This window comes from Tiliqua scincoides, chromosome 2 (assembly GCF_035046505.1).
Source record: "Tiliqua scincoides isolate rTilSci1 chromosome 2, rTilSci1.hap2, whole genome shotgun sequence".
NCBI lineage: Eukaryota > Metazoa > Chordata > Lepidosauria > Squamata > Scincidae > Tiliqua > Tiliqua scincoides.
This window is the reverse complement of record NC_089822.1, coordinates 116298884-116323181: the sequence shown is the minus strand read 5'-3', so window position 1 is coordinate 116323181 and position 24298 is coordinate 116298884. Positions and strand designations below refer to the sequence as shown.

The following is a 24298-nucleotide window of genomic DNA, read 5'->3' as shown; positions in this document are numbered from 1 at the left end:
ATGTTCTTATGAGGGGGGCGGAGCACACAGGCCGGCTGCGAGGCGGGCAAGTGGCCCCTCCCCTCGGAGCCATTCCGTACGGCTCCGTTTTGCTCCTCCTGCTGGGAATGGGTGCGAAGGGAGGGGCCGCTTGACTGCCCCCCTCCAGCTACGCCACTGCTGTATTGGAGATCCAAGGAGGCTTTTTCAGAATGACCCTCCTTCTACAGGCCGCTGCTGCTCATCCACCGCCGCGGCGCAGCAGCGGCAACTAGTGCGCATGCGTGGGATCGAGAGCCCCCAGGCCGTCTCCCCTCGGTGGAGAGGTCTTCCTGCGCACGCGCAGCCTTCGCTCCGCACGCGCAGCTTTCTCTTGCAACTCTCGCGAGATTCCGGCGGCGTCTGGCCAGGGCTCTGCCTCCCCCTGCGGACTTCAGGAACGCTTCCAGGATGGCAGCGGCGGTTGCTCTGAACGCCAGCAGGCAGCTGTGGAGGCCGCCGTTCCTGGCCCCGCGACTGGTGAGGGCGCGCGCTGGGGGAGCCCGAAGCAAAGCTGGGGTCGCTCCCAAGGGCGCCGCGGCCGGGCCGGGCCACTTCGGTGAACCAATCAAAGGACGGCGGTGGGCGGGCGAAGACAGGAGGGGCGAGGACTGCACCTGCAGGCGCCTCTCGGACTGGACGGCGGAGCGAGGAAGGGCGGCACTGGGCGGGCTTGAGCGCTGGAAGGCCGGAGCTGAGCGGAGGTTTCGGCACCGCCGACCTCCAGCCTGGCTGCCTTCTGGAGCCTTCCTCTGCCTGAGGCTGCCGCCCGCCTCTTGTGTCCACCACGGTCCCCTGCAGGCAGTGGGACTTTCTCCCGAGGAGCCGCGCCCCACCCAGGCAGTGCTCCAGCCCTTTTCGTGCTGTGACCCTAGTCGGTCCAACATGGAGACCCACCACCCGTCCCACTCCCTTCTGGGACCCAGTCCGCCCACCCGCCCCATTTCCCCTACCTCTTGCGCCTTCACAACAACCCTGTGAGGCAGCAGCCTGCAAAGCAACCCCTGGAAAGCTCCAGCTAAAGCTGGCCTTTCTGCTGCTCCCCTCTCTAATGGCAGCCTGCCTCCTTCCATTTTGCACATGCTCACGTTTGGCACAGGTCTGCTTTCCAAACCCCAGGATGGAATCCTCCTTTCCATCTGAAACAGGGTCCCAGGCTACAGCTCAGGGCACCATTGCTTAAGAATAACACCCATGGAAAGCAATGGGTCTGCTTCTGAGTAAACAGAAGTTGCAACCCTGTTTACTCAGAAGCAGACCCATTGGTTGCAACTATGTGCAGCTGCACTTGTCACACACATTCCTTGGTGCTTGTCTCTCTGCTGTGAATTGCACACTCCCAGTTATAAGTTCTATGTTACATGTTGAGCCTCTGGCGTAACACACCAGGCACCTTAAAGAAGGATCTGATTAATGCTTCTCCTGCAGTGGTTCCCAATCTTTTGAACTTTCATACCTCTTGGAAGCCCATTTCCATAAATTGTACCCCTTATATTAGCTAAATGCTTGTAATTAATATGAATAATATAAGCACTCATCTCCTCTATATGAAAACCCATACGTCATGTATTCATCATAGTATCCATGGGGGTTCTGGTACACAACACTCCACAAATACGGGTGCACACCTATAGTGACCTAACCAGTGTCGTTGTAATTAATATGCAGTGTATATTTCCTTTAGTACAGTTCTATTATATTAATGCTTTAAATCAGTGCTTTGCAAACTTTTTAGAGACCCTAGCAGCTGCTGCCTGATTTATAAATGCCAAGGGGAGTGGCTGTAATGGTGATTGGACAGCAGTGCCCCTCCCAAGTAGTGGCTTGTTTAACCCTTGATGCACATACCCTAATCCAGGGGTGCTCACACTTTTTTGGCTCGAGAGCTACTTTGAAACCCAGCAAGGCCCAGAGATCTACCAGAGTTTTTTTTACAATGTTTGTGCCATCATAACATATAACATTTATGTGTACAATGTATGTTGGTGTACCTTGAGCCCCACTGAGTATAACAGGACTTACTCCTGAGTAGACATGCCTAGGATTAGGCTGTGAGGCTGCAATCCTAGCCACACTTACCTGGGAGTAAGCCCCATTGAGTACAGTGGGCCTTACTCCCGGCGTTTCCTCCCAGAGGCATCTGAAGGGGGGGTTGGCACTCTGCGATCTACTCATTTTGCCTCGCGATCTACCAGTAGATCGTGATCCACCTATTGAGCACCCCTGCCCTAATCTGTCGGTTTTGCGACCCAACAATTTTTGGGTCCCACTGCTGAGTCCCACTGCTCTGTGAACCACTGCTTTAAATGGTTCCTTGGTACCTGACTGGTCAGTAAACTAATAATCTTTTGAATGGTTATTGGTCCACTTTGGCTGTAATAAAAAGTTAGGTTTAACCTACACTTTTCTGGGGCCAAGTGAGAATTTGAGACCTGTTTAGCCTCCCCACCACCACCACCACCACGCACATTGTCATGTCCCATTAATTTCTCAAAAGAATCTATGGCTCCTGGATTCTTAAATTCCACTTCCTTGTTTTTCCATCTTCCTTACAGATGCAGGCTCTAACAGATATCAACTGCAGGAACGTGACTTCGGTTTGTAAACTTGTATTTTCTATCCTTTATCCCAAAGAGATGCTGTGGGGAAGCTACTCCTGTCCTTGCAATTCCTTATCAACTGTCTTGGATGGCCTAGGGAGTGAGTGAGTGTCTCATTCCTCCAGACCAGGGGTGCTCAAACTTTCAACTTTAGGGATGCTGGACCTTTAACAAGTGTATAGAAGAGAGAATTGCAGCAGGTGCAACTTGTCATCCCACAGATGACAAGCTGCACCTGCTGAAATTCTCTCTTCTGTACACTTGTTAAAGGTCCAGCATCCCTAAAGTTGAAAGTTTGAGCACCCCTGCTCCAGACTACCAAAACAGTGCAGTTTCTCTGAACTTGAATGTGACCGGCTTTCTTCCTTGCATGGATTGAACAGCCGAGGTGTGGGGATAAAATCCAGTAGACAGAGTTTTTTTTACAAAATTGTGTTCCAGAACCATTTTTGCTTGGTTAGGATCACACTAATAGTTTCTGCCATATCGAGAGGTCTCTGTCAGATTGGAATAATAATCCTGACCTGTCTTGTTGTTTGTGGAATGATGAAAACAATCAATGTATGAAATTTCAAGTGTACCTGCTATTGTACTTTTAGACACTGGACGTCCTTCCCAGACTTGCTGTGGTCTTGGAGTCTTTAGTATCCTCTGGCTTCACTTTTTATTAAAGCTGATCTTCACAATTACAAGGGTTAGAATTGTGGTCCTTTTTGATGTCTCATATGAAAGCTGGGGATCTTATAAATTTTGAGTGGTATAGCATTCTGGAAGCCAAACTCTGCAACTTCCAGTAGTAAGTGGCTTCCTGTGAAGGACCCCTGTTACAGAAGAGCATCGGGCACTGGTTAAGAGCATCGGGTTAAAATACTGGATAAAATGATCGATGTGTCATTTTGATTAAGGCTGTGTCTGTTACAGTGTACTGCCTGAAACACCCTTCTTCTTTTTCTTTCCTTTTCTGCCCAATATGTGTTCCTATTCACATCACCTGCAGCAACAGATAATTGTAAGTAGTTTTTGTGTTTCAGCAATGTTAATCTTGAAGTTATACAGAAAATAAGCAGAGATTCCTTACTTCACCTATCTAGTATTCAGAAGGCTGCAAGAGGGCCAGTCTGAACAGTAACTGGAGGGGACATATTCTGTTACTTCTGTAAAAAATTTTCCCACTAAAGAGAGGGAAGAAGAATAGGTATGACTCAGGCAGCTCAATCCTATATAGGCCTTACGCCTCCACATGTTTTGGTGGCATAAGATACTTTAGGGTGGTTACAAAGTGACCCACTGTTGGTAGTGTGTCCATTGCATCCCCTGGCACTGGTAAGTCAGTACTTGGGGCAAGAGGGAGACAGAAAGCAGCTGGAATGGGGCATGCAACGGGAGGACTGGAGGGGAATTAGGCAGAATGAGGGCTGGAAGGGGTGATAGTGGTTCCGTTGATATCCTTCTTTCAGGCTTCGATTTGCCTTCCTGGGCCCACTCAGACATGCAACAGTGAAATTGCTGGCACAGGTCTGAATAGACCCATTTTGAGACTAAACCCCACATAAGAAAACAAAGGTTCCCTTTGGATTCTCAAAGGTTTCCTTACCCAGAGGAGACCTCCAGGACTGCGCTCTCTTCAAAGATGCAGTTCGCTCTCTAGTAGCACAACTGTATCAGTGGGGGAGGAAAAGGATAGGATTGGGCCCTAAGGCTGCAATCCTAGAAAGCTTTCCTAAGAGTAAGCCCCACTGAATACAGTGGGAGTTACTTATGCATAAGATTGTGTTGTGAGACTATAGGACCAGAACACAGTGGTAGAACTTTACATAGATTCAGTCTTGGATCATATGAACATAAAAATATCTCTTCTGAATTAGACCACTGGTCAGCCAGATGCTCCCAGGAAGCACACAAGCAATAACCTTTCCCAGCTCTGCAGACACTCACTCGCAGATCCATTGCCTGTGATCAAGGAGATTCCATTTTTGTATCAAGACTAACAGCCAGTGGTAGACCTCTCTTTCTCCATAAGTTTGTCATATCCCCTTCAGTTTCCACTGAAAGCTGTGTCCATCGCTGTTATCTTAAGGTTGTGAATTCTTCTGCTAAGCATGTGATGTCTGAAGAAATACTTTTTTCTGTTTTTCTTGAATCTATTTCTTATCAGTTTCATCGGATGACCCCAAGTTGTAGTATTACTGTGAGCGAGAAGAGAGAAGAAAATTTTCTCATTGTTTTTTCCACATATACAGCTCAATGTGGAAAAGGTTAGATAGACTGAAAATTACTGGCCTAGATGAGCATGACAGGAATGGGTGGTGGCTGAGAGCACAATCTTCTTGGACTTCTGAGGAAGAGTGTGGCCTACGACGGGGGTGTTGTATTGTTGAATTGTGTTCTCATGTCCTGATGCTACTGCTTTTTCCTACAGCCTCCACCTGCCAAATATGGAGGGCGCCACACAGTGACAATGATTCCTGGAGATGGCATTGGGCCTGAGCTCATGCTTCACGTCAAAGAACTGTTCAGGTATAAACTCTCTCCCCTTTCCAAATTGTGCATAAAAGATTATTTAATTACTCTACCTACCTGCCATTTACTACCTGAATAAGCCCACTCCTTAAGCTAGGGCTGTCTGACTTCCCTGGACCTGTTTTTTTCTGTTCTTCTCTACCCCAGGCATGCCTGTGTGCCAGTGGACTTTGAGGAAGTCTTGATAGGCTCGGCAGCAGATGAAGAGGATGTGGATAATGCCATCATGGCCATCCGGCGTAATCGTGTGGCCCTCAAAGGTAACACTGCTCATATTCTCTTTTCACAGTGTGCTGATCTGCGCAGATTGGAGGGGATCATCTGCTAAACGAAAACTGGGAGAATCTTGTATGTATGCGGGAGTGGGTCCTCCTTATCTACAGGCTCAGCATCTGCGGATTTAATATCTGCAGATGCCAAGCCCACAGGACCTCCCAGACATGACCAGAAGTGCCTCCCAGTAGCATCTGGAGATGTTCTGAGGTATGGGAAGTGTTCCCATGCCTCACAAAGTTTCCCAGATATGACTGGAAGGCACTTACAGTTTACCAGCATGAACTGGAAGTGCCAGTCACATTGAGGAGGCTGGGAGGCTACATGCAACTCTGGAGGGTAAGCAATTGTGGTGCCACATGGGCCTCATTGCAGGTTTCATTATCCATGGAGTTTGGTATCCGCAGGAGGTCCTGGAACAGATCCCCTGCTGATACCAAAGGCCCACCGTACTTTGCAAACTCCATAGGGAACCATGAAAGGCTGTTGTGTTTAGAGTTCTCAGGGTTTGATTGGTGGTATCATGGCATAAAGAGTGGCGGGAGCTGGCGAGCTCTCATAGTGTCCTGGGTTTTCAAAATGAGAGTGTCAGGGATCCCCTGACTTATCTGGAGATGGAGGCACCAGGCATCCAGTGCCCCAGGTGGGTGTTCACAGCAACAGCAGGGAGAGGCCTGCCCTAGCCCTAGTGTCCACCGAAGGAGGCATGGCCTCAAGGCTGCTGCGGGTGAGCACTCACAGCAGCAGCAAGGAAAGGCCCACTGTAGCCCTGACATCCACAGAGGGGGGCAAAGCCTGCCACAGCCCCAGCATCCACTGAGGGAGGCAAACCCTCAGGGCTGCTGCGGGCAGGCACTTGCAGCAGCAGCAGGGATTGGCCTGCTATAACCCCTGCATCTGCTGAGGGTGGCAAAGGCTCAGGGCTGCTTCAAGTGGAGGCCCGCACCTGCTGTGAACACAGCAACGTGGCTGGGGCAGCCCAACCTGCAGGCTCCTGGAGTCAGGTGCGGGTGGGCCGCAGCCAGAGTACATACGACCCACTGAGCAGAGCCCGCAGTGGAGCTATGGCTGCCCCTCCAAGCCATGGAGGAGTGGAGCTGGGGCCATGCAAGCCTGGCCCAGCTTTGGTGCCTCCTGCCTCGGCCAGAGGTGTGGTGCCCCAGCTCGCCGGGGAATGGGCGATGGGTGACTGGTCAGTCCCAGGCAGGGCACCCGAGCCGGGCAGAGATCCCTGCCTTTCACGTGGGAATGTTGGACTTCATGTTTGTCATCTACCTTATGCTCCCATTATTCTATGTCAGGGGTGTCCGAACTTTTTGGCAGCAGGGCCACATCATCTCTCACTGTGTCTCAGAGTCCAGGAACAAAAGAATTTATATTTCAATTTTGAATAAATTTACATAAATGAATATATTAGAAATGGAACTTGAATGAATGAATGAAGGTCTTGCAATAGCTCAGGGCCTATAAAAGGCCTTGTACAAAGCAGAGTCAGCCTTTCCTTTGCTGCTGCTGCTGCTGCATCGCAGATGTGAAACAGCAGGCAGTGAATGGAGTCCTAATCCCACAGCTCACATGAGAGGTTGAACAGTTGCTCTCATGCTGAGAACAGTTGCATCGGGCCAATGCAGGCTCCAGCAAGTCTCCGGAGGACCAGAGGCTCATTGGAGACTGGGGGCTACCTGGGGGCTAAATAAGGAGTCCCCAAGGGCAGCAAGTGGCCCCTGGGCTGGGGTTTGGGCACCCCTGTTCAATGTGACTGATGCTTGGGTTGTGTGGGGGACTGTTATTTTCTAGCATCTGTGGAATGTTTTGTTTGGGAGTTCATTTGGCCCTAGTTCTTCTGCTTCCATCTGGCATGAGCCTAATCTGAGTTTTGCTCCCAGTGCATTGAAGCTACAGGTTGAGTCTCCTTATTCGCAAGGGTTCTGTTCTCAGAACTCAGTGGGTGGCAAAAATTGCATTAAAGCAAATCCGTTTGAAAAACAGTGTCCCTTAGTTAGGTGATTTAAAAATAGCCTTGCTTGCATTCGTGATGTAAGGCAAATTCATTAGGCAGACAATCCATTAATCAATCTCTCTCCAGGCACTTAGAAAGGCTTCACTCCTAGACAGCGACCCCTCCCTTCACCAATGCAAAGTGATTATTTTTCTCTCACATGCTCAGGGGAAGGGGGGGGTTGCTTGCTCTCGAGTGAAGTTGTTCTGAGTGCCTGGAGAGAGAATGATTGATGGATTGTCAGCTGGCTGCCCTCTCTCACATAAACGACACTATTATTAAATGACTTTTCCCCTTTAATTTAACGGGCCCTTTGCGATAAAACCACTGGTGAAAAAATCCATGGATAAGTAGGTTATACCTGTACTGCCTTTGAGAGCCCCAGTTCTGGCTGGTGTGCATTTTGTTTCATTATATTGGGTCCTTGCCACAAACCTGGAATAGGACTGCTTTTTCTGCATTTACAGAAGGAAGGTTGAAAAATAGCAACTTGCTTGCAGCCTCCTGTTGATGACCAGGCTGAGCCCAGACTTCCCAGTATTTTGTCCGCAACTGCCCATAACTGATGAGGAACAGTGTAAAGGGTGGTTAGAATAGCCAACATTATCAGGCTCCTTTCACCTGCCCTATCTCAACAGTTCACAGTTCTGCGGCACAGACGGTGAATTTCTCCATTGAGTAGTTCTCTTTTTGTGGCTTTATAGGAAACATCGAGACAAATCATAACCTACCACCATCCCACAAGTCCCGGAACAACATCCTACGGTGAGATGAGAGCGGTTTAGCCCAAATGCCAAGCAGAGCCTAAGAGTTAGTGAATGAGTTAAAACAGACCAACATGACTTTCAACTATCAAAGCTCACCTCACCAACTATGCATGGCAGTACTTAACCAACCTGCTGCTTTTGCTTGCTGAAATATATGGTTAATGGGCTATGCTTGGATCAGTGGGATCACAGTTGTTGTCTGTCTGGGTATGTCAAATAGTTTTATTTTGCCTTTCCAGTAAAATGTTCAAAGTGGTTTACAATTTGGAAAAAACACTGAAGTATAATGAGTGAAAACTAAAGTGTAGACTGCAAGCTACGATTGGGTGTTCCCTGGTGGAGGCGGGAGCATTCCTCACCAATGGGATTGTCCCTTGCAGCTGCTGGAGGCAGGGCCAATGAAAAGGCGGATGGAGCTCCACGAGCACAGGGATCCAGCCCCCAGACCATCCCTGCCTTGCTGGAGTTCAGTCATCTCCTTTGGAGCTCCTCCTCAGCTATTTCAAAAGTTAAAGGGAAATTGTTCTCTTCAGCCTGTCTCAACTACCCTCCTTAACGAGATTGAGTTAGTTGAGTTTTGGAGAGAAAGGTTTGTTATCGGCTCACAGACATGGTTGAGGTCCCAGCTATATTCAACTGCATGAGAATTAACTGCCACTTTTTCACCTTTGGGAAGGTGGCACTTGTGCTAGCTTTTCCCGCTGAGAAGGAACTTGCTATTTGGGCTGGCACCACCTGGTCTGCGCCTCTCTGAAGTGGTGGCAGGTTTGGAGAACAGTGGCAGACTCCTTGATTGACCCGGCACTATTGCAGTGTTCAGGGGCAACCAGGCAGGATTCTCCATTAGCATGCCCAGAGCTTGCTCAATGCTCACAAGCATCGGCTCTGTTCTTTACCTCAACAGGCGCCATTTTTTACCTCAATGTCTTCCTCATATGCAGTGAGTAACGCAGTAAGAGGTGTATTTTTCCTGCTGTTTTCGCCCAGCCTCTGGTTTTCCCTTATAAATGGTTCAGTGGACAGCCAGATTATTATTCTTCGGCTGTTCTATGTGGTATTGTATTGAAAGAGAAACTGAGCCATATCGCTTGTTTACTCATGAGTAGGCAAACATGCTTTAGTCCATCAGAAAGGGCAGGCTGAGAGGAATCCAACGACACCAGAATGGTCCTGATCCGATGAACGTAGCTCCCCAGAAAATGCGAGAAGGAAGTCCCTCCCTCCAAGCTGATGAATGCATTGAAACCTATGGAAAGTGAAACTACTCAGTTACTTGTGAGTAGGTGTTTACTCACGAGTAAGCAAATGTGCCTTGGAAAATTTGCCTGGTCAGGCCAGGCAAAGGGGAATATGAGGCCACCAGAATGGTCCCAATCTGATGAATGTGAAGCTCAACAATTGCTCCAGAAGGCAGGTCCCCCTTCCCAAAAAAATAAAACAGAGGCTTGAGCTGGTAAGGTGACTTTAGACTTGTGAAGTTAGGTGGGTCCTGATAGTGATATGGTTTAAATATAAAAACTTAAAGTGAACTGGGCACTGGGTAGGCTGAAAATCTCACTGATTTTTTGTGTGTGTGGGGGGGGGGGGAGTTGTGGCAGGCTTCAGAGAAAATTACTTGGTGGAACAGGGCTGGCTTCCCCTTGTTTAATTATTCGTCTTTCTTTAATTTAATTATTTATAATTATTTATTTTAATTTGCTTGTTGATGTAGCTTCCAGCCATGACATCACTTGACAAATTATGTCATATGGGGTGAAAAAATTTATGGGCCATGGGTGTCAAATGACCTCACTATGCCACTGCCTTCCAGCTCTCCTTCACAATGTTCAGGCAAATCTGTTTCCTCAGATTCAGTTGCCCATTCCTTAGAAAAGGACCAAAAAAAGTCTAAGGAGGCTGGTTACATTGTTTCAAATGGTGAGGGTAGTGAGGAAACCACCTTTTTCCAGGGGAAGTTTTTTCCAGGATATTGGATAAGGTTATGAGGTCATTGAGCCTTAAAACCTCAGAATGAGAGTTCAGAGCTGCAGCTCTAACTTCTTCCTCCAAAAAGTCTCTTTTTCTCAGGATCCATTGAGCCCAACAGAGATACCTTTTTCCAGAACCCATCCGAAAATTATGGAGACAGAGTGGTCCTCCTCACTGCATAGCTAGTGAGACACCAAACTCATGAGTAAGTTTTACTCTTTTCCTAAGGAAATCTTAAATAAAACAAGGTTCCATCAGTGGATGCACCTGTTGCAGCACTGTCTTTTCAGGCTGTGAGCCTCAGCAACCAGTTAGGTTCTCTCCTAAGCCACCTATTTCTGGGTGGAGGAACTGGTTAAAGACAACTCCACCTTATCCAAGTCAATCAAAGACACTTTTAGAAAGGTATCCCTGTCAGCTGCTTTCTCAGCTGATTCTTTGCTAGATACTCTCCTGCTCTAGAGCTATCACCTCCAATGTGGTGACCAGAAAAACTTGTGGCTATGCAATCTCAAAGTAGATCACTGGGGACTCCATTCTCCAGATCTAAGTTATTTGGACAAGCATTAGATCTTGTTCTTTTTGAAACAAGGACAAACGCAAATCGCTTACCGCAGCCTCCAAGACAGGGAAGACTAACTCCAACCAGTGCTTTCGCCCCAATTGTCTTGCAGGAAGGAATAGAGAGCCATCCAGATTCAAACCCAAGTGGCACAAATTTTGGAACTTTCACAGAATGTTCCAGCATTCCCATTCTTCCAACGCAGGGAATAGAGCTAAAGACAAGTCGGCATGATGCCACACCAGGGGTTCTTCACCCAGGGTTCAGGATTACATGCAATCCTGGTACAACACAACATTGGATGCGTGGTTCCTGGAGACCCATCTCCAAAGGCTATTCCTTGGAATTTGTAAGGAAACAAAAGGACAGGTTCTGGCAGATCCCAAAATCAGGGGATGCAAACAAACATGCAGCTATGCTAGCAGCCATATATCATCTGCTTCACATTTGGGGCAATAGAGGCAGTTCCCTCTCTCTCTTTCTTGGTGTTCTTTTTAGTACCGAAACGGAACGGAGAGATGCATGGTATCCTAGATCTAGTGGTTGAACTTATTTTGCAAAATCACAGAAGTTAACTTAGGTCCTGCTACAAATCCTTGCGCTTTCAGTACCATGACTTTCCCAATGACCTCCCCAAGGGGATTCACAAAAGTTTTAGTGGTAGTATTGGCAAATCTCAGGCAGAGGGGACTGTTTCTTTTTCCTTATCTGGATAACTTTTTAATAAAGCTGTCATCCAGGGAGCAAGCAGAGCTCAACACTCACCAGATGGTACTCTGCCTGCAAGCTCATGGTTTTGTGATAATTCAGTCAAACGGTTCACTGGTTCCCACCCAGATACCGGAACACCTGAAAGTACTTTTCAATACCCAAATTTTCCGTGCTTTTCTGTCAGTACAGAGATGGCAGAGGATCACAGACACAATCTTCCAGATTTTCAGAGCTGAATGGGCAGACATCATGATGCTGGTCCACTTGTTAGGAATATGGTGTCCTGTCATCAGCTGGTCATCTAGGCCCAATGTAGGCATCCAATTGATAGATGCACTATTGAAGCCCTTGGACTCAGGGGCTCCTAAATGCGTTCCCTCCCATTCCCCTTCTGGCTCAAGTGTTGTGCTGAATTTGTTGGTGCAAGGCAGAAGTTGTTCTGGTGGCTAAGATGGCCATGGTACCCAGACTTGTTAATACAGAATTATATTAACACAGGAAACTTGGGAGATTCCAGTCTGGCCAGATCTACTCTTGCAAGGCCCTTTACAACACCCACAACCACACAAATTCCAATTAACAGTGTGGAAGTTGAAAGGTTAGAATTGTACCAACTGTGCTTCTTGGATAGGGTTATAAAAGACCAGGTTATCCTCTAGTTCAGGGGTGTCAAACTAGTTTCATACCAAGGGCCACAGAAGCATTCATGATGCCTGTTGAGGGCCAGAAGTGATGTCATTAGGCAGAAAGTGATGTCATTATTCAAGATATGGGAGAGCCAATTTTCATGTGGACTGCCCTTACAGCAGTAACATCTAAGCACTGATCAGCCTCTGAGGGCCAGATAAAAAGCTTCCGTGGGCCGCATCCAGCCCCTGGGCCTTATGTTTGACACCCCTACTCTAGTTGTTCATCAACTGGAAAGGTGTATAGGGCCACCTGGAAAACCTTTAGGGACTGGTGCCTAACCTGGAAAACCTTTAGGGAGAGATAAGTGTTTCTCTCCCGCCTCACCTGATGTGTTTGTTATCTTGGAGTTTCCCCAGGATGGCTTAGACAAGGATCTTAGAACTAGTATGCTACATGGACAAGTAGCTGCTCTCCAAGGCACTGGGGGGGGGGGCTGAAACTTCCTGTTCACAGGCTTCCAAATTGGGGTCTGAGCAGGGTACTAACATCTTTCTTCCCTTTGAGCCTATGGCCACAGTCCCACAAAGTCCTGTCATATAAAACTGCCTTTCTAGTAGCTATAACATCCATTTTTCTTACCCAAAGTCAATTCAATTTTTCATTGACAGCAAGAACTAGTTTTACCATCCTTTTGCCCTAATCCTAAACATCCAAGGGAAAAGGCTGGGCACACACTACATGTCAGAAAAGTCCTAAGGTTCCATACGAACACACTTGCCATTCAGGAAGTTGGATACTCTATTTGTAGCTTACCATGGGCGGGATGGTGTCCCTAGTAACTCTAGCTAAATGGCTTAGAGCTTGCATCCCAATAGTGTATGAGGCAGCTGGCTTCCAACCTCCAGGCTCATTCCCGTCAGGTGGCAGCCATTTTGGCAGCATTTCACGGCATGTGACATCACTCTCAGATGCCACATGGTCATCGCCTCACATCTTCTTTAAGCACTACAAGGTAGGTCTATCAGCCTTGACCGAGGCTTCCTACAGGAGGAAAGTTCTCCAGAAGATAGTGAAGGTGTGAGAGCAAGTGATCTAACTGTCCCTTCCGAGGGGTAAATCCCATTGGTGAGGAACGCCCCGCCTCCACGAGGGAAAAGAGGAATTTGCCTTACCTGGGGTAAGTCTTGTTCCTGGTGGAGGCAGGGGGCATTCTGCCCACCACACTTCAGGGGATCACTCCTTCTGCTGGATACAAATAGGTGCAAGGTGGTATTTAGGGTTTCCTATAGGGTAGTTAGGGTTTCCCTTAGGTGATAGTTAGGGTTTCCCTTGTTCAAAGCCTTCTGTTTCTGGGGTATTATACCCATTCACGTGCAAAGCAATTTTCCAAACAGCGTACAATTGTGATGCAAGTTTGCAACCAGTCATGAGGATTTTGTCACGGCTCAGCAAGTAGTGTCTGGGGACTGGATCCCTGTGCTCGTAGAGCTCCACCCGCCTTTTTGTTGGCCCTGCCTCCAGCAGCAGCGAGGTACAATCCCATTCCTGAGGAATGCCCCCTGCCTTCACCAGGAACAAGACTTACCCCAAGACAAATTCCTATTATTTGTCAGGTTCCTGCTCCTGATGCTGTCTTAAACCTGTAAATCTGGTTTAATTCTGTCTACTTCTCTCTGCTCAGCCCTCCATACTGCCTTTGGCACCTTAATTTACTGGAAGACAACTGAGTAGTAACCCTTGCAGTGAAAATGCCACGAATGGAACTTGGGTGGATGTTGTACAGATTTGATTAGCTTATTGGAGACAGAGCAAGTCTGGGTTGACCTTCTTAGGACTGGGTGGAGGTGTCAGCATCTTGAATAGCTCCTCCCATATCCTCTCTGACTGCTATTTTCTGGTCCATTCTACAGCCAGCCAACCCATAATTTCTATACAATTCCTATCTCTCTCTGTGTGTGTGTGTGTGTGTGTGTGTGTGTGTGTGTGTGTGTGTGAGAGAGAGAGAGAGAGAGCGCTCGCCTTTTCAAACAATGCAAATTCTGGAAGCAGAATATGTATATCAAGCAATAATATGCTTGTACTGTTAACGTGCTTGTGGCATACTGCAGTGGCCCCCCAAGAAAAGTCCCACTCAACTGAATGCCATCATATTTATGCACCCCTGCACATTGTATCTTGATGTGGTTCTAGTTGTAGTTAGCTGGGTTGGGAGGCAAGCAGCATCACATCACTAGAGCAGCAGATGAAGAGACTTGGCCCTCTCCCACAGCCAGGCCCAGCAGGCTTCCAGCTCCTGTCCAAGCCTGCCACTAAGTCCATCTTCTTACATCATAGGTTGGCCTTCCAGAATATACCAGTATTGTCTAACAGCACTATGTTCTTGATTAGGCAGTTGGTGAAACTAAGGAAGAAGTTGGGACTTGGAGACCCAGAAGGATTAAGTACTTTTGGTAATTTAAGAGCAGAGACTATACTGTGTAAACTTTCCCGATTTTTCCTCCACAGTACTACCCTGGATCTGTTTGCCAATGTAATCCATTGTAAGAGCCTTCCAGGAGTGGCATCCCGACACCGAGACATTGACATTCTTATTGTCCGGGAGAACACGGAGGGTGAATACAGCAGCCTGGAGCATGAGGTGTGGTAACGAAGGCTGCCCATGTTGTCCCCATTTCTCTGACCCCTTCCTTTTAGCCCTTTTTGCATAACGGCAAAGCTGTGGCATGTTTTGCTTTGCAAACACCTTCTGTGACACACCTTCTGTCTGCTTGTGGCATACTGTGGTCAGGACTGAGCAGGGTGTTGTGGGTTGGGAAGAGGTGAGTGATCTTGCCTTTGCAGTGGGGGTGCTGCAGTAGAATTGTAGGATTCTGTAATGGGGATGTGCAGCTAGCGGTTCAGAATGGCCCTTGGCATATGTCCCAAGCAACACTCCTCTAACCGTGCACCTCCAGTGCTTTCTCTCATGCAAGCCAGGATGCTGACACAGGACTTTTTAGTTCCCTCCTCCCCAGTGTGAACAGACACAGACACTTCACCTGAGTTTTGAATTTATACTCTTCATTCCTGTGTGTGAGCCGAAATGAAGAGTGAGTAGTTTAAGTGTATAAGAGAAAGGTCCTGCAAAAACAAAAACGCTTGCACACTGTCCATGTGAGCTGACCAGACTGACCAACTGATTTGCAAGTGTATTATCTTGCATGGAAAGTTAGTTGTGGGGGGAGGGGGGAGTCCCAGGCAGTAGGCTCTTAAATGTGGCGATTCTTCTGAGTTGGGAACTGCAGTGTTCTTTCCCTGGAGGCACTATGTCCCTCCCAGCTCCTTGGAGTGGAGTGGAGAGAGACTCAGGAACACATTTGTTGCCCCTCCCCACAGAGTGTCTCTGGTGTAGTGGAGAGCCTGAAGATAATCACAAAGACCAAATCTCTGCGCATTGCAGAATATGCCTTCAAGTTGGCGCATGAAGCTGGTCGCAAGAAGGTGACGGCAGTCCACAAGGCTAACATCATGTAAGTCATGGGATATTAGTGCACTACTTGTGGGGGAGAGCAGGGGTGGCTGTGGCAGGGCCCAGAAACCCCTGAGCTCAATGACAACCAGCATCTCCACAGTAGGAAGTGTTGCTGTTCTTTTGCTCGCCATCACAGCCTTGTGAGGGAGGGGAGGACGTTTACTTCTAGTTACCAAGTCAGGGATTCATTCCAGGTAAGAGGGGCAGACAGGAGTGCAAACCTGACTCTGTGCCAGAGCCAAGCCTGTGGGCCCTTTGCTCTGGTTCAAGAGTGCCATAGGCTGCCTGTGTTAATCATCATCTATGACTGATCCTGCATCCTTTCTCTTCTCCCATAAAGGAAACTGGGTGATGGTCTCTTCCTGCAGTGCTGCAAAGAGGTGGCAGCTGGCTACCCAGACATAACATTTGATAGCATGATTGTTGACAACACCACTATGCAGGTATACTCTAATGTTTTTGTTTCATGTCCAGCCACAGTTTCAAACACAGGACTTCTGTGCCTTCTCTGAACAAAATTCAAACTTTTCCCCCTCCATTCTTGGTCCCTGCAGATTTTTTCAATAACACTACTCAATTTCCTCAGTTTCTCAAAAGAGCCACTCTGCCACATCTGTATGCAGATCCCTGGGCTATGTCCAACACCCTTGGTAAAATTGTTTCTATAGCAATGAAGATTAGAAATTGGACAATTGAAGCAATTCAAAATTTCCTGGTGCAGTTTCCCAGACTCACCAGTTGATCCCAATCTTATTGTTGGTGGGTCGTGAAATGAACAAACTGATAGCTGACAAGGAAAATGTATTGAGCCCTGTAGAAAGAAACTGAACTCGCATGTGTTTACTCGCAAGTATGCAACTGTACACTTTGAAGGGCAGGCAGAGAGAAATGCAATACCATCTGAATGGTCCCAAACCAACGTACACAGGCCCAAAAAACACTCGAAAGGGAAGTCCCCCCAGCTGACAAGGAGAATGTATTCAGCCCTATGGAAAGAGAGACTGAGCCACACATATGCATTTATTCATAAGTAGGCAAATGTGCCTTGGTTCCTATTGAAGACCAGGTAAAGGGGAATGCAAGGGCACTAGAATGGTCCTGATTTGATGAATGTGGAGCTCAACAAACTCCAGAAGGTGCCCCCCCCCATAAGGATAAAGCTAGAGTAGCTGATGTGAAACCTTTTTTGGGAACCATTGGCTCCCAATGTTTTCCTTGTCAGCTATCAGCTTGTCTGTTTCATGTTCCATCAAACATCAGGTTGCAACCCACTGGTGGGTCACGACCCACAGTTTGGGAACCACTGTTCTAGTAATTGTAGAAGATTTCTGTCGTTTTCCTTATTTTGTTTTGTGGGGGAAATCAAGTCAGCTGATAATTTTTATTACAATGTTCCTATTAGTATTTGTGGTTTTAAAAATTGTGTAAATGCAAATTGGGAGTGCCCTTATATATGCCTGCAGATAGATTTGAACACATCACAACTGGAGTGAGTGGAAAGGGGGGGGCATTCATGGTTCCTGATGTCTTTTCACTCTTCTCATTGCCTTCTTCTCTGAATTTCCAGCTGGTGTCTCGTCCGCAGCAGTTTGATGTCATGGTTATGCCTAACCTCTATGGCAATATTGTCAACAATGTCTGTGCCGGATTGGTCGGGGGCCCAGGGCTAGTGCCAGGAGCCAACTATGGACGCGACTATGCTGTATTTGAGACGGTGAGGCATATAAGGAGGGCTGAGATTTAGTACTGCTAAAATAAGGAATGTGATAAGGTTGCAGCTAAGAATATGCCTGCTTAACTGAACCTATTTTCCTATAAGCTGATGCAGACAAAATGTTCAAGGCCCTCTTAGTTGTAGGGACCTTGAACATACATACAAAGCTGAGTTGGACCACTGTTCTGTTTAGCTCAGCATTCTCTGCAAGCAGGCAGTGGCTTTCAAGAATTTCAGACAGGAATTTTCCTCTGCTTTATCTGAAGATGCTCCCAGGGATTGACCCTGGGACCTTATGCATACAAAGCAGGTACTCTCCCACTGAGCTATGGCAGATTGTGATCGCATGCTTTCTCTCTGAACCAAATTTTTCCCTCCTGCCTTAACTGTGGCAAAATGTTATTTTGACTAATTGTAACCGAACTTAAGGCTAACCAGGGTTCTAGATTAACCATGGTTTGAAACTGAGGGAGTAGGGGGAAAAGGTTGGTAGGAAAAGACATTCTGAATCAGAGATGTGCAGCATCTTCCAGTGGTGAGTGTTGACTGCAGGACCCCACAGAAAACAGTTTGTTCAGTGAGGTTGCTGGTTGCTCAAATAGCTATGAGGAGCTATTTCTGTTGTTAATTTATATAGTGCCCTTACTCCTCACAACTGGAGAACAAAGCATATCCCAAGGAATTTCAGGTTGTGAATTTGACAGTGGGAAGAGAACAAAAGAGGAGGAGTGACTTGTCATGGAATTGTGTGCTGTAGTGTGAAAATTCAGGTGCCTAGCTGCTGCTGTTGCCTTACAAATTGGTCCTGACTACCTGGGTAGTTGAACAGGATGGGGTGCTAGTTTCTTCTTCTCCCTCCTGTCCAACTGTGTGAAGGATCTGGCCACCATCACTTCTAACATACTTGCATGGCAACCGTACACATTTCCTTGAAAATAAGTTACTTTGTGCCATTTGCAGCTCCCTCTTTTCAAGATGGCTTGGAATCACATTGGTTCCTTGGTAATAGGAGTACTTGTCATTCAGTCTCTAATGTTGTGTCCATCCGTCCCCCCCCCCTTCTCTCTTTTTCCCCCCTTCAGGCCACTCGCAATACAGGAAAGAGCATTGCCGGCAAGAACATTGCCAACCCCACAGCCATGCTGCTTGCCAGCTGCATGATGTTGGACCACCTGAAGTATGTGTCCAGGTCCCCTCTCTCTCCCCCCCCAATATCCTTACACTGCCCTTCAGACTCAATTGCCAGTTCAAAATTATGAGAGCCAGTGTAATGTAGCTACTTAAATAAGTTACTCAGATTCTTACTCTGCTATAGTTTACAGACAACATTGTGTCAGTTATTCTCTCTCAGCTGAATATGCCACATGGGGTTGTTGCAAGGAGGAAAGGAAAGCGAGGAGGGGGAGGCAACAACAATTACATAGGGTACCCTGAGCTCCTTGAAGGAAAAGTGGAATGAAAATGTAATAAATGTCCCAGCCAGTAGCAGATTCTGTTGACCAAACGGGGAAAGGACTGGACTTGTGCTGTTGTTTGTGATCCCTCATATCTGTCCTCCATTACAGACTCCACAACTCTGCATCCGTGATCCGCAAAGCAGTTCTGGCCTCCATGGATGATGCAAATGTGAGTTGCTCTGTCTCCCCCCCCCCCACCGGACTAAGGATGAAATGAGTAACCTGAAACATAAGCTTTAAGATTTGGTCATTTGGAGCCAGTGGACTTAGTATTACCAGCAGTAAAATCTAGTCTCAAATGGATAAGATGGGTTTTGTTTTAATTCAAGCCCAAGATGCTTCTTGCCAACCCAAGGCTTGTTGGCATGTTTTTAAGATGAGAACCCTTCATAATTCATAGAGAAAGTGTAGTAGATGCAGATCAGTCAAAAACAAAAATCACCACTTGACTCTCCAACCATATCTAAGTCAAAACAAATATGACTGAACAGTTGGTGGTTCATTGGTGAATCAGAGAGGGAGGGAAGAGGCTGTCATCCATCAGATGTTGGAGGGACTGGTAGACAAGACAAACTACAAAGGCTTCTTGCATCGTCAGTTGGCATAGCATAGGGAGCGGCAGTGCAAAAGTTGATCATGTTGTGTTAACGATACTGAGTGTTTCGTATGTTATCCCTTCTGTTGGTCAGATTACACAAGGACTGAAGTACACGTGTGTGTGTGTGTGTGTGTGTGTGTGTGTGTGTGTGTTGAATAGCCTAGGGGTCCAGTCCTATCCAACTACCTAGCTCTGATGCAGTGCAGCCACAATATAGCCTCAAGGTAAGGGAACAAACATTCCCTTACTTTGAGGAGGCCTCTGTGACTATCTCCCCCCCCCCATTGCAGGATTCAGCAAACACCCTGTTGGCATTGCTGCATCAGTGCTGAAAAGTTGGATAGGATTGGGCCCCAAGTCACATGCAGTGCAATCCTATCTTGCGCTGGAGCAGGCAGGCCAGGAGGCTTGCGCTGTATCCTATGCAAGATAAGGGCCCCAAAGTGGCTCAGTCGGAGGTAACTCTTCCCATTACCCCCAGGTAAGCCACTGTAGCCCCAATGGGTCTCCTCAGACTTGTGCCACCTCCAGAGGTCCCAGCCCCACCTTCCATTCCCCGCCTGCCCCCAGGACTGCCCTCCCCCACCCCAGAAAGTCTCCCTCCCACCTCCCCCCTGCCCAGTGCATGTCTGTGTGCCAGCCCAGCTGACTCTGGATCAGGGGTGTCCAAAGTTTTTGGCAGGAGGGCCACATCATCTCTCTGACACTGTGTTGGGGGCCGGGGAAAAAAAGAATTAATTTACATTTAAAATTTGAATAAATTTACATAAATGAATATATTAAAGATGAACTTATATGAATGAATGAAGGACTTGCAATAGGTCAAGGCCTGTAAAAGGCCTTGTGCAAAGTAAGGCTGGTCTTTCCTTCACTGCCACTGCTGCATCACAGATGAAAAACAGCAAGCAGTGGAGGGAGCCCTTATCCCACAGCTCATGCAAGACATCAAACAGTTGCTCTTGCGCTGAGAGCAGTTGTGTCGGGCCAGTGTGGGCTCCAACAAATCTTCGGAGGGCCAGAGGCTCATTGGAGACTGGGGGCTCCCTGAGGCTGCATTAAGAGGCCTTGAGGGCCACAAGTGGCCCCAGGGCCGGGGTTTGGGCACCCCTGCTCTAGATCAACTGTGCTTTACGGCCAGCATTAGGGACTTGCACCAGCCCAAGGACAGCTCTGGATTGCGCCCTTAGCCATGAACTGAGACCTCTTAACAATTCTTGAAATCTAGCACTGCAGGAAAATGGGTAGCCTATCTCCACTACAGATCTGCATAGGCTTTATATGAGTTTAAGCACCATGAATCTTGGGGATTTTACTTGGTGAGGATGCAGTGAATTAAGATCCCTTGCTACTGCCACCCCAGTCCCCACAGAATTAAAATTCCCAGCTGTCCTGAGTAAGAGAATGATTGTGAAACCTGCTTAAGTCTCTAGTGCAGATTCACCAAGTGTCTTGTTATACTGAAGTCTATGGATGGATGATTTTGAGTGTGGGAAGTTTAGCATAACTGGCTGTTTCTCCTCCCCAGACCCACACACCGGATATTGGGGGCAAGGGCACAACCTCTGAAGCCGTTCAGTCCATCCTGAATCAGATACGCAAATCTACATCTAATCTGGCACAGGTGAGGTGGGCTGGAAAGGGGCACTCTGTTCTGCTTGTGCCTCTGGGTGGGGTTGGAAAGTCACAGCACTAGCCGAGGAAGAAATGTTGCTTGCACTTTTCAGAAATGGCAATCGTCCGTTTTACTCAAGATTGAACCATCTCTCTCTCTCTCTCTCTGCTGGCAGATTTGAAAGTGTACCCTAGTTGCAAGAAACATTCTGATCCTGCTTCTTCTTCAGTAGCAGTTCCCAGTCTGGGGTTTTAGACATGGGGTTAGGTATAAAGCAGGAGCCGGTAGGCAGGGGAAGCAGGACTTTGGAGACTATGTTCTGCCTGTCTCCAACACTGAAGTTACCAAAAACCTAATGAAGCAATTGAAAGTATTTTGAAAGCTCAAAGTATTAAATTTCACTTAGCGCTGGCCTTGGGCTCCTCCCGCTTTTTAAAGTGGAAATGTTAGCAATCTAACACAGACCAAGGTTAGACAGAATGAGGGCAAATTATGTTATTAATATTAGACAAGGAGCTTGACCCAGTGTGCTTTTTTTGTAATGTAAATATCAGCTGGTGGAAGGCTTGCCTCCCTTGCTTCTGTCCAATCCAGATTGGGACTATAACTGAAACAGATAAAGCCCCCTTCCTCCTCCATGGTCCCAATCCTGATCGCTCCAGCAGGTGTTATGTAAGAGGAAAGGCCCAAACTTTGCATTTAGCATTAATATCGGTGGTCCTAAGAAATGAAGAACTCTCTGTTAATTGCATTCCAATTCTTGAACTGTAAAGCACTGGCCAAGGATCAGAAATAAACTTTTTCCTTTTTTGTTGTTAGGTTGCATTGTGAAGCCAAGGAGCAGAAACAAAGTAGTTCCCCAGCCTCTGCTGCAACTGAAGCAATTATCTCCCCCTCTTCTACCTCCTTGGGTAAAAGAGGCGGAAAACTCCTGTTGTATGAGTCAGGAGCAGACCCTTCCATTTCATTCTGCTCACCCACAAATGCCATTTTTTGTATATCATGTGTAACTGGTAATAATTCCCTGCGTTCTCCAGAATAAACATAAGTGTGAGGTAGATGGTGTCTCTCTTGCTTTAGGTTGTCTGGAAGAAAAGCACAGATAAATGTTGTGAGGAGAGGGAGGTTGTGGGTTGGAACTTCTGTGTTTTATCGGGGGTGGGGTGTTATACTGAAGGTGCCTACAGCTAGTCTTGATAATGCAGCTGCATGTTAAAGGGTCAGGACTCCTAGTCCTATTTGTGCATTGCACCAACACCACAATTCGCCCAGAACAACTGCCATATCCTAAGCCTATCCAGGCAACATGCCAGCACAGCCAGTCAGAAGGGCAGTGGAAGGAGCTAGCGGAGAGTATAAAGCTAGAGTCTGCTACCACATGAGAAAAAAACAAAACTCTGCAGTCAGATAGCCAGTAGCAGGGTGGAGGCTAGCCAGTGTTTTGCACTGAGTGTCACATGTATGACTGTATGCCTCTGGGGCATGTCATGGGTGTGTCCTTGGTGCAAGGAGCTCCAGGGCCTGCTCCCTTAAAGCCTTGGTTGTCAACCTCGAGAAGCAGAGGCAGGCAGAGAGGGACAACTGTGAGACTTCTAAGGACATGCAGGTGTCATCGCACCTTAAGGCAGGTAGCTCCCCAGCTGCTGGGGTAGGAAGTCTCAGGGCTAGAGGACATCATTCTAGAGCAGGGGTCTCTAAATGTTTAGGCCAGAGGGCCACATCAAATATCTGGCATGGTGTCAAGGGCTGGAAAAATAAATCAATTTTAAATATAAAATTTAAATAAATACATTAGAAAGCCTAAGGCCTTCAGATGGCCCAAAAAGTCACTTCTGGCTTTTCAGGAAAACCAGGAAGTGATGTTGTTAGGCCTTTAGAAGGCATTCTGAGGGGAGGGGCATGGCCTCCCAGGCCCTTAGAACACACTACAGATGCAACTGGAGCACAGCTCTGGTCACATTCAGTTGAGTGGGCCAGAGGCTTGCAGGGAACCAAGGCTTGCCGTGTGCCGGATAGAGGTTTGTCATAGGCCGCATCTGGCCCCTGGGCTGGGGTTTGGAAACCCGTTCTAGAGAAGAGGGAACCTATCCCTTGTGTCCAGTTCTGGTGACCACATCTCAAAAAGGATACTGTGGAAATGGAAAAGGTGCAAAAGAGAATAACCAAAATGATTACTGGACTGGAGCACCTCCCTTATGAGGAAAGGCTATAGCATTTGGGGCCCTTGGATCCAGAATGAGTGCTCAAACCCTGGCCTGGGGGCCATTTGTGGTCCCCAATCTGGCCTGCGTGGAGCCTCCAGTCTCCAACAAACCTCTGGCCCTCTGGAGACTCATTGGAGCCCGCGCTGGCCCGAAGTGACTACTCTCAGTGCAAAGGCCGACTGTTTGACTTCTTGCACGAGCTGTGGGCTGAGGGCTCCCTCCATTGCTTGCTGTTTCACATCTGTGAAGCAGCAAAGGCTGGCCTATCGCTATATTCATCACTAATATATTTATTTATATAAATTTATTCAAATTTAAAATGTAGATTATTTTTCCCCCGACCCCCAACACAGTGTCAGATCTTTTGGCAGGATGTGGCCCTCCTGCCAAAAGGTTTGGACACCCCTGATCTAGAAAAAAAGGTGCCTGGGGGGGAACCAGGGGACATCCACCAAAACCGAGTGTCGGGAGACAGACAAAAGAAATTATTTCTTTACCCAGCAAGTAATTAGTCTGTGGAACTCCTTGCCACAGGATGTGGTGATGGCATTTGGCCTGGATGCCTTTAAAAGGGGATTGGACAAATTTCTGGAGGAAAAATCCATCAAGGGCTACAAGCCATGATATGTATGTGCAACCTTCTGATTTTAGAAATGGGTTATGTCAGAATGCCAGATGCAAGGGAGGGCACCAGGATGCAGGTCTCTTGCTGGCTTGAGAGGCACCTGACAGGCCCCTGTGAGATACAGGAAGCTGGATTAAATGGGCTTTGGCCTGATCCAGTGGGGCTTTTCTTATGATCTTATGTAATGCAGCAGCCTAGGATGGGAAGAAGGGATCCCTATCTTCTCGCAAAGTTGTTCTCAAACTTTTTAGTACTGGAATAACAATTTGTCAGAACCCATTGGAAGTGATGTCATGAACAGAACTGACATCATCAAGCAGGAAAATTTTTAACACGCCATACAACAAAATCAAATCAATTTTGTAAGTAAAAAGTTTACAATAAGTTCCCAAACATCCAAAAGGCTACAGGAATAAGCCCCATTTATTATTGTTAAAAACACAAATACAGCTTGTTAAAAGTACAGATCTGTAACATTTCCCCAAATGCAGTCATACCATTGTAGCATCAAGTTTAAAAATACATATTG

General features: G+C 47.3%; 1 protein-coding gene across 2 annotated transcripts; it reads left to right on the top strand.

The window, feature by feature from the left end:
- The first annotated feature begins 44 nt into the window (after positions 1-44).
- Positions 45-21998, top strand: IDH3G (isocitrate dehydrogenase (NAD(+)) 3 non-catalytic subunit gamma). 2 transcript variants are annotated; one of them, XM_066617897.1, is made up of 14 exons: positions 45-498; positions 2574-2615; positions 3616-3627; positions 5038-5135; positions 5286-5398; positions 8115-8175; positions 14554-14686; positions 15424-15557; positions 15900-16002; positions 17127-17273; positions 18356-18450; positions 18839-18899; positions 20854-20949; positions 21760-21998. In XM_066617897.1, the coding sequence occupies exons 1-14, from the start codon at positions 430-432 to the stop codon at positions 21769-21771; spliced, it is 1176 nt and encodes a 391-aa protein (XP_066473994.1). In that variant the 5' UTR covers positions 45-429; the 3' UTR covers positions 21772-21998. The 2 variants fall into 2 exon arrangements, with proteins under 2 accessions (XP_066473994.1, XP_066473993.1); XM_066617896.1 differs by lacking the exons at positions 2574-2615; positions 3616-3627 and having other exon boundaries at positions 47-498.
- The last annotated feature ends 2300 nt before the right edge of the window (positions 21999-24298 follow it).

What these genes read in the sequence shown, in the direction of transcription:
- IDH3G (XM_066617897.1), top strand. Translation starts at nt 430, where the DNA reads ATGGCAGCGGCGGTTGCTCTGAACGCCAGCAGGCAGCTGTGGAGGCCG. An exon ending in CGTTCCTGGCCCCGCGACTG is followed by an intron (nt 499 to 2,573) that starts GTGAGGGCGCGC and finishes TCTTCCTTACAG; the next exon opens with ATGCAGGCTCTAACAGATAT. An exon ending in ACTATGCTGTATTTGAGACG is followed by an intron (nt 17,274 to 18,355) that starts GTGAGGCATATA and finishes TCCCCCCTTCAG; the next exon opens with GCCACTCGCAATACAGGAAA.